Source organism: Salvelinus namaycush, chromosome 5, assembly GCF_016432855.1.
Source record: "Salvelinus namaycush isolate Seneca chromosome 5, SaNama_1.0, whole genome shotgun sequence".
Taxonomy (NCBI): domain Eukaryota; kingdom Metazoa; phylum Chordata; class Actinopteri; order Salmoniformes; family Salmonidae; genus Salvelinus; species Salvelinus namaycush.
Genome location: NC_052311.1, coordinates 23,539,510 through 23,549,501, shown reverse-complemented (window position 1 = coordinate 23,549,501; position 9,992 = coordinate 23,539,510). Strand labels below are relative to the sequence as shown.

Sequence of the window (9,992 nt, the reverse complement as noted above, 5' to 3'; positions counted from 1 at the left end):
AAATGAACTTTTATCAAGGCACACCTGTTAATTGAAATGCATTCCAGGTGACTACCTCATGAAGCTGGTTGAAAGAATGCCAAGAGTGTGCAAAGCTGTCATCAAGGCAAAGGGTGGCTACTTTGAAGAATCTAAAATAAAAAATATATTGTGATTTGTTTAACACTTTTTTGGTTATTACATGATTCATAGTTTTGATGTCTTCAATATTATTCTATAATTTAGAAAATAGTAATAATAAAGAAAAACCCTTGAATGAGTAGGTGTGTCCACACTTTTGACTGGTACTGCATATATTTAGACTGTCCTAAAATTCAAAATAGCTAAATTATACATTTTATGACCATCTTAAAATAATGATACATGTTAGCTTTAGTATATATTGTGATCTAAGGGCTTAAACCTACAGGGGTTAACTAATTTATCACCCGGTGATGTCACCAGGCAGGCCAAAACTGCAATTTCAGGCTGTATTTTCAAACAGCTCTTACAATAAAAGTGCATTATCATCATTTTCACAATTTCACAGTATTATTCCAAGCTCATAGTGTCAAAATAATATATATAAAACACATGAGAATCACGTTTTTGACTGCACTGGGCCTTTATATCAACGAGTACTTGCTGCAGATTTGATCATACATAAAACCACAGAAAGATTGCAACAAACGTAATAACCCTTGAACGCTACTAAACTCCTGTATTACATTTCTGATGGCTCGGTTTAAGTCCTGCATGTTTTGACTGTGCTTCCCTAAAGTTATTTGTGCCAGAGGTTCTGATAGGGAATAGCTAATTCCAAGGCGTAGGTGTCCCATCTGTTTCCTAATAGCCTACATACAGGCAATTTAGAATAACAATTAAGCAACAAAGAAGGCGTTATGCACATTTCTCTATTGTCATGCACACAAGGATTCACATTTTGTTCTCAAAACCTATTATAATCCATTTACAAAACATATGTGTTCATAAGGAATGATTAGGCAAAGAAAGAGGCACTGCACTATTCAACATGCAATATTCCACAGAAAGACTCACATGAGCTATACTGGGGTCGTCAGTGGTCTTTTGTGTAGACTTCCAAGTGCATAGAGACAAGATGGCTAGAGAAGATGGCTAGCAAATTATCTTGGTTATGCCTTAGATGAGCTGATTGAAGAAAGGGATTGAATTACCATCGCCTGATGAAAGACAAGAAAGAAAAGCGAACTGAATTCATCAGAATAATCTCTGTTTTAATGTGATGAATCAGCCCCAACTGTTAACCAGTGATGTGATTTAATTTCTCTCTTTCGAAAAAGAAGAAAACTTCATTATCTATTCTAGGAAACTAGCATGTGCTTAGGGTGGGGAAATTAGTGTGGAGTTGCCCGTGGCAGTGACAGCTTTCACAGCCTTCAAGGGCCACTGAAGAGATGCTGCAAACTTGACTTGACATTGCCAAGCAAGGGATTTATGAGTGCTCACATTATGGAATATCAATGTAGAATACATCATGGAGTTCCCAGTTCATATACAGTATAAAGGAGGCAAGTTATATTGGCCTATATGTAAAAGCAATAACTCACAAGCGAACTAAGAGCTCCCATTCTGAAGCTATCTAGTAAAATGGAGAAATTGTGCAACCCTAGAATTGTATCGTTAGACGTACAGAATTGATTATCTTGAAGAGAGATGAGTCTACTGTACAATTGGATTTCCATGCTTTAGTGTTGTGGTTTTCGCTCAGCCTGGGGAATGGACCGCCCTCAGAGTGGCTGGATCTGTTCAGCAATTCAAATATCCGTCTACACAAACAAAACATGGTCACCAGCTTTTTGATCTCATACGATATGCATGCGGTGCAATCTGCAAAGAAATAATTGCCTGAGATTGAGCCATTTCAAACCTGTCCTCTGGTCTCTCTATTTCCAGGCTCCATCATTTCCCATGACATGAGCCCTTTAATGGGTTTTCTCATCTCCTTTCTCAGGTAATATGATGTATATTCATCAGAGTATAAACAGCTACCTCTGGGATAGAAGACTGATGGAGAGGCTATCTCATACAAACATTGTTTTGTTTGGAGAAATCAAAAGTGCTTCCTTATTACTATTGTGCAGATGCATGGTATTTGGCTTTTTCTCATATTAACATTCAAACGCCTGAACCTTTATCACTTGTTTTCCCTCATCACTGCTTAGCGTTTGAGATGCTGTCAATACTGTATCACTTTATTTGTCAAGGTTGCTGGATGAGGCTGCTGTATAAAATCCTGTCAAATCGTTGTATTGGTATAAAACCGGCAGAGCCGTAACTTTTCTGTAATACAACATTTGTCTTTTGGACGTGCAACCATGTTGGTGGAGTTTTATTGGTCCAAGTCAAGTTGTGTAATCTACTGTACAAATTCATTTCCCCCAAATCCCCTTATCACTCACCTTTGTAAGTTTGTTGTTAGTTTAAGCAACCTCTTCCTGATTGTGAAATATATGAAAACCAACGCTGAGATGACAGTGTGAAATATTAGATTGTAATTCTCAGGGGATAAAAGGGGGGAAATCATTTACCTAACCAATAGAGATGATAATGGTGTATCCCACCGTAACATATGAAAGGTTTCAGCTACATTTATCTTAGCCAACAGTGTCAGGTATCCCATGTAAAGTTAGTCAGATTCTGTTCTTTGCCTTATATAGTCATCACACCACCAATGTGTCTTAAGGGAAGGAAGTGGGTGAGATGTGTATCAGCAACATGTCCTGCCTCCGTTTATTAAGAAACATCTTCACAGTTATATTTCGTTCAACTGTGCTGCCAGAAATGTTGAAGATATCAGTTGACCATCTTTCCCAAAGTGTAAGTATCTTTGTGATTATTTACTTCACTAATTACATTTCTCTCAATTCACACAGCTTAAAACCCCAAGACTTCTGATCCCATTTGTCAAAAAGCTAGCTTTTCAACTTCTGGAAAAGTTTGTTGACATTGACGTCAAAGTAGTTTTTGGGCTCTAGAGCAGTTTGAGTTAGAACAAATATTGAGTAATATGAGGCAAATGTTTCATGCTAAAATCTTAATCAAATACTTGATTCATTATATCTATGTTATTGCATCTACACTACAGGTAACTGTAGAGATCCCCATGACACTGACAGGAAGAACGCTTTTTGGACTGTTTCTCGTCATATCTCGTCTTCTGTCTGTGAACGTGGTGAGTTTCACCTGTGCAGAGTTGACTATCTGTGCATTACAGGGAGCAACTGTGAAAGTAAGATGCCTCCATCCACCAAACTCCAAAAGTGAATACCAAAACCTCTACTGGTTTAAAAAGACCCAGATGTGGATACCTGAGGACCTCTCTACAGACCCAGAATATAAAGGTCGTTTGACGTTTGGTGGCAGATCTTTTCTTGAAATAAGAGATCTTAGAAAGAGTGATGAGGGTGTCTATCGCTTTAGATTTAAGGCAGAGTCCTCTGGATGGATAAATAGTGCACCTGGAATCAAGTTGATTGTCACAAACCTGCAGATAAAGATGGATTTTGTGACAAATGGACAGGGGGTGAAACTGACCTGTACCACTACCTGCACTCTGAGTGATAACACCATCTACGTCTGGTACAAGAACAGTAACATTACTTTAAGCACCAACACCTTCAGCTTGTTCCTCAAATTAGTCAAAGATAGGAATGCAGGCAGCTACTCCTGTGCTATAAAGGGCTATGAGGATCTCCGTGCTCCTGCAGTGTGTCTCCAAAGAAACTGCTTGGATGTGAGTTACACCCCCAAGACAATATGTGGCTTCCCTGGGTCATATGTAAACCTACCTTGCACTTACACATTCCCCAGAGGTCTCAATATCACAAAGACACTTTGGGTGAATAATACAGATCTCAAAATGGAGCCTGAAGATCTGACTCGGTACCCGGAGTATGTTGGTCGTGTGGAATATCGTGGGAACGGTAATGACTGCACCCTGAGAATCACAGATTTGAGAAAGAGCGACACGTCCAAGTACAGGTTCCTGTTTAAAACGCAAGGGACATACTTCAATTCGCCAGCGGTCTCCCTGTCTGTCACAGACTTATATGTGCATGTATATCCTGCCGTCGTGGACCAAGGAGCCTCTGTGTCGATCTGGTGCTATACCCAATGCGGTCTTCCGCAAGGCTTTGGGGGCTTCATTTTGTACAAAGACGGACAACGCATACCCAGCCCAAATGGTGAAGAAGGTTACATAACGCTCCACACAGTCAGCAGTGAGGATGCAGGTAGCTACTCCTGTGCACTGATTGGTCAGGATGAGTTACCCTCCCTGGAAGCTACACTCACCGTCACTAAAGGACCAGTGTCTGTGTTAATTGTTTTTCTGGGGGTGGTGGCTCTCCTGACTGTCGCAGCTCTTCTGGTCTTTACCTTCAGCACACTGAAAAGGAGAAACATGGGAGGACATGATATTAGAATGAACGTCCAAACTGTCAATAATGATGGCGCTCATCTAGATGTCAGTAGGAGGGAGAGCTCCCCCGACTATGAAAACTTTGAACATATCTATGCGGACCCAGATGAGTTTGATGACACGTACACAGCTCTTCGGCGGGGGCATTGGCACTCCGTGTATGACATCATCCAGAGGAGGGAGTCACCACAGAACCTGGACTAAAGGCTGTCTGTGAGGAGAGCACTGACAGAATTAAAAAGCCATTTTGGACTGACCAATGTAGACATTTTCAAATAAATGCAACTTAAATGTTTATATCAAAACATTTCGAAAGATTTTGGACATCACAGCAATGTTGAGGGTCAGAGTCAGAAAAAGATACTCATATGACAGGTAAGATATACAAAACCTTGTAGAGAGCCTATCCAACTGACAATCTCTTAGAAAATAAATATCAGCTATACGAACCAAGACTTAAAAATAACTAATATTGGCACAAGATGGAGGAATATAACTAGTGAAATTACAGTTAACGAAAAAATAAATGCTTAATCCAGTATCAACTAATGTACATAATTTATCATACGAGAGACAAAATTCATAAATTCTACAGCACAACAGCAGAGTCATGTCTTAAGTGTAAAACTAGCAATGACTCAATAGTTAATGCCTTCTGGGAGTGCTATAAAGTCCAAACGTTATGGGCAGAATTAGAAAGCTGGCTGTCAAAAGTTTTCCAATGTAAGTTTACTTTTAATCAATCTATCTGCATATTTCAAGACATGGTGAATATTTCAAGACTTAGTAAGATCCCCATTGGACTGGACAATATTATTTTCTTCACTTACATTGGAGAAACTATTACTTAAATACTGGAAGTTAAATGAAACTCCATCGTTAAGAGAAGGGAAGAATCAATGCCTTGTTATTTAAATATGTAAAACAATCTGTCTACAGACAGAAACAACATAACATAATTTGAAATCATATGGGGCAGAGTCTTACAAGTATCGGAGGTGGATACGGGGGTGGATATGGTGGGAACATGTGGGTGTGAGCATGTGTGATTAATGTTTGTGGAAATGTATGTAAATGTTAAGTTTTTTATTGTTTATTGTCAAAAAAGAATAATAAATAAATAAATAAATAAATATATATGCAGTACCAGTCAAAAGTTTGGTCACACACTACTCATTCAAGGGTTTTTCTTTATTTTTACTATTTTCTACACTATAGAATAATAGTGAAGACATCAACACCATGAAATAACAAAAATAGTGTGCATAGCTGTCATCAAGTCAAGGTGGCTACTTTGAAGAATCTCAAATATAAAATTGACGTGTTTAACACTTTTTTGGTTACTACATGATTCCATATGTGTTATTTCATAGTTTTGATGTCTTCACTATTATTCTACAATGTAGAAAATAGTAAAAATAAAGAAAAACCCTTGAATGAGTAGGTGTGTTCAAACTTTTGACTGGTACTGTATATAAAGAGAGAGCACTGGCACTAAACGAAGGCCAGGACTCACAAGATGGATAGATATGCACAAGGTCATTGGATACATTCTTGAGAAAGGCTGATCTCTCTTTCCTTTTCAGGGAAACATGTATTGAATGGAAATATTGTAATAGCTATTTCTATGGTTAATGCATACAAGCTAGTTAGTGTGCCGTTATCTACAGCATGTAAGCCATTTATAGGCGTGTGTAGGCTACATTAAAGAAACCTAATGTTACTCTTTTATTTAGTATTTTGTTTATGACTACTGCCAAGACAGGCAATTACCTTGCATAATAACCTGAGCATTTAGCAAATAGGTCACTGATTACCTGCTGATAGACTTGAAATAATTACAATTTAATCATGCTAAACAAATATTCTGGCCATAGACTGAAACATTCAGAATATTCCATGCAATGTCTCCGTAGTGTATGCACAGTGATGACACTGACCTGATGACACTGACCTCATTAGTCCTGTCACTGTGATCTACACACTGAGGAAGTACTGAAAAGAATACCACGTAGGCCCACTCCACAGTAGCCCTGACAGATTCTCTGCACAGTGCACGTCATCCTCAACCTTGTCCTTGCTCTCTCTAGAGTTTGACCGTGAGCGGGCACAAAATGTCACCAAGTTGAAGTGGCAGACAGGCACCCTCTCTCCGGGGCTTCAGGTCGCTTCTCCTCTCATTAGAGAACATAACACAATCTCACCCTTCTCCTCCAATCAAATAAGGAGTAGGTGATGATGTCCTCGGCGACCTGAATGCTCTTAACGAGTTTCAAAGGACACTATTTTTTCTTTCTCTCACAATATCCATCTGTTTCTATCCCTCTGTTCCTATCCCTCTGTTTCTATCCCTCTGTTTCTATCCCTCTGTTTCTATCCCTCTGTTTCTATCCCTCTGTTTCTATCCCTCTGTTTCTATCCCTCTGTTTCTATCCCTGTCTTTATATCCATCTGTTTCTATCCCTCTGTTTCTATCCCACTGTTTCAATCCCTCTGTTTCTATCCCTCTGTTTATATCCCTCTGTTTCTATCCCTCTGTTTCTATCCCTCTGTTTCTATCCCTCTGTTTCTATCCCTCTGTTTTTATCCCTCTGTTTCTATCCCTCTGTTTCTATCCAACTGTTTCTATCCCTCTGTTTCTATCCCTCTGTTTATATCCCTCTGTTTATATCCCTCTGTTTCTATCCCTCTGTTTATATCCCTCTGTTTATATCCCTCTGTTTCTATCCCTCTGTTTCTATCCCTCTGTTTCTATCCCTCTGTTTATATCCCACTGTTTCTATCCCTCTGTTTCTATCCCTCTGTTAATATCCCTCTGTTTCTATCCCTCTGTTTCTATCCCACTGTTTCTATCCCACTGTTTCAATCCCTCTGTTTCTATCCCTCTGTTTATATCCATCTGTTTCTATCCCTCTGTTTATATCCCTCTGTTTCTATCCCTCTGTTTCTATCCCACTGTTTCTATCCCTCTGTTTCTATCCCTCTGTTTCTATCCCTCTGTTTCTATCCCTCTGTTTCTATCCCTCTGTTTCTATCCCTCTGCTTCTATCCCTGGCTTTATATCCCTCTGTTTCTATCCCTCTGTTTCTATCCCTCTGTTTCTATCCCACTGTTTCTATCCCACTGTTTCTATCCCTCTGTTTCTATCCCTCTGTTTCTATCCCTCTGTTTCTATCCAACTGTTTCTATCCCTCTGTTTCTATCCCTCTGTTTCTATCCCTCTGTTTCTATCCCACTGTTTCTATCCCTCTGTTTCTATCCCTCTGTTAATATCCCTCTGTTTCTATCCCTCTGTTTCTATCCCACTGTTTCTATCCCACTGTTTCTATCCCTCTGTTTCTATCCCTCTGTTTATATCCATCTGTTTCTATCCCTCTGTTTCTATCCCTCTGTTTCTATCCCACTGTTTCTATCCCTCTGTTTCTATCCCTCTGTTTCTATCCCTCTGTTTCTATCCCTCTGTTTCTATCCCTCTGTTTCTATCCCTCTGTTTCTATCCCTCTGTTTATATCCCTCTGTTTCTATCCCTCTGTTTCTATCCCACTGTTTCTATCCCACTGTTTCTATCCCTCTGTTTCTATCCCTCTGTTTCTATCCCTCTGTTTCTATCCCTCTGTTTCTATCCCACTGTTTCTATCCCACTGTTTCTATCCCACTGTTTCTATCCCTATGTTTCTATCCCTCTGTTTCTATCCATCTGTTTCTATCCCTCTGTTTCTATCCCTCTGTTTCTATCCCTCTGTTTATATCCCTCTGTTTCTATCCCTCTGTTTCTATCCCACTGTTTCTATCCCACTGTTTCTATCCCTCTGTTTCTATCCCTCTGTTTCTATCCCTCTGTTTCTATCCCTCTGTTTCTATCCCTCTGCTTCTATCCCTGGCTTTATATCCAACTGTTTCTATCCCTCTGTTCCTATCCCTCTGTTTCTATCCCTCTGTTTCTATCCCTCTGTTTCTATCCCTCTGTTTCTATCCCTCTGTTTCTATCCCTCTGTTTCTATCCCTGTCTTTATATCCATCTGTTTCTATCCCTCTGTTTCTATCCCTCTGTTTCTATCCCTCTGTTTATATCCCTCTGTTTATATCCCTCTGTTTCTATCCCTCTGTTTCTATCCCTCTGTTTCTATCCCTCTGTTTCTATCCCTCTGTTTCTATCCCTCTGTTTTTATCCCTCTGTTTCTATCCCTCTGTTTCTATCCAACTGTTTCTATCCCTCTGTTTCTATCCCTCTGTTTATATCCCTCTGTTTATATCCCTCTGTTTCTATCCCTCTGTTTATATCCCTCTGTTTATATCCCTCTGTTTCTATCCCTCTGTTTCTATCCCTCTGTTTCTATCCCTCTGTTTATATCCCACTGTTTCTATCCCTCTGTTTCTATCCCTCTGTTAATATCCCTCTGTTTCTATCCCTCTGTTTCTATCCCACTGTTTCTATCCCACTGTTTCAATCCCTCTGTTTCTATCCCTCTGTTTATATCCATCTGTTTCTATCCCTCTGTTTATATCCCTCTGTTTCTATCCCTCTGTTTCTATCCCACTGTTTCTATCCCTCTGTTTCTATCCCTCTGTTTCTATCCCTCTGTTTCTATCCCTCTGTTTCTATCCCTCTGCTTCTATCCCTGGCTTTATATCCCTCTGTTTCTATCCCTCTGTTTCTATCCCTCTGTTTCTATCCCACTGTTTCTATCCCACTGTTTCTATCCCTCTGTTTCTATCCCTCTGTTTCTATCCCTCTGTTTCTATCCAACTGTTTCTATCCCTCTGTTTCTATCCCTCTGTTTCTATCCCTCTGTTTCTATCCCACTGTTTCTATCCCTCTGTTTCTATCCCTCTGTTAATATCCCTCTGTTTCTATCCAACTGTTTCTATCCCTCTGTTTCTATCCCTCTGTTTCTATCCCTCTGTTTCTATCCCACTGTTTCTATCCCTCTGTTTCTATCCCTCTGTTAATATCCCTCTGTTTCTATCCCTCTGTTTCTATCCCTCTGTTTCTATCCCTCTGTTTCTATCCCTGTCTTTATATCCATCTGTTTCTATCCCTCTGTTTCTATCCCTCTGTTTCAATCCCTCTGTTTATATCCCTCTGTTTATATCCCTCTGTTTCTATCCCTCTGTTTCTATCCCTCTGTTTCTATCCCTCTGTTTCTATCCCTCTGTTTCTATCCCTCTGTTTTTATCCCTCTGTTTCTATCCCTCTGTTTCTATCCAACTGTTTCTATCCCTCTGTTTCTATCCCTCTGTTTATATCCCTCTGTTTATATCCCTCTGTTTCTATCCCTCTGTTTATATCCCTCTGTTTATATCCCTCTGTTTCTATCCCTCTGTTTCTATCCCTCTGTTTCTATCCCTCTGTTTATATCCCACTGTTTCTATCCCTCTGTTTCTATCCCTCTGTTAATATCCCTCTGTTTCTATCCCTCTGTTTCTATCCCACTGTTTCTATCCCACTGTTTCAATCCCTCTGTTTCTATCCCTCTGTTTATATCCATCTGTTTCTATCCCTCTGTTTCTATCCCTCTGTTTCTATCCCTCTGTTTCTATCCCACTGTTT

At 39.7% G+C, this 9,992-nt stretch overlaps 1 protein-coding gene across 1 annotated transcript; it reads left to right on the top strand.

Moving 5' to 3' along the window:
* The first annotated feature begins 2,761 nt into the window (after positions 1-2,761).
* Positions 2,762-5,479, top strand: LOC120047430. The gene is made up of 2 exons (XM_038992949.1): positions 2,762-2,838; positions 3,107-5,479. The coding sequence occupies exons 1-2, from the start codon at positions 2,803-2,805 to the stop codon at positions 4,643-4,645; spliced, it is 1,575 nt and encodes a 524-aa protein (XP_038848877.1). The 5' UTR covers positions 2,762-2,802; the 3' UTR covers positions 4,646-5,479.
* Positions 5,480-9,992: the final 4,513 nt, after the last annotated feature.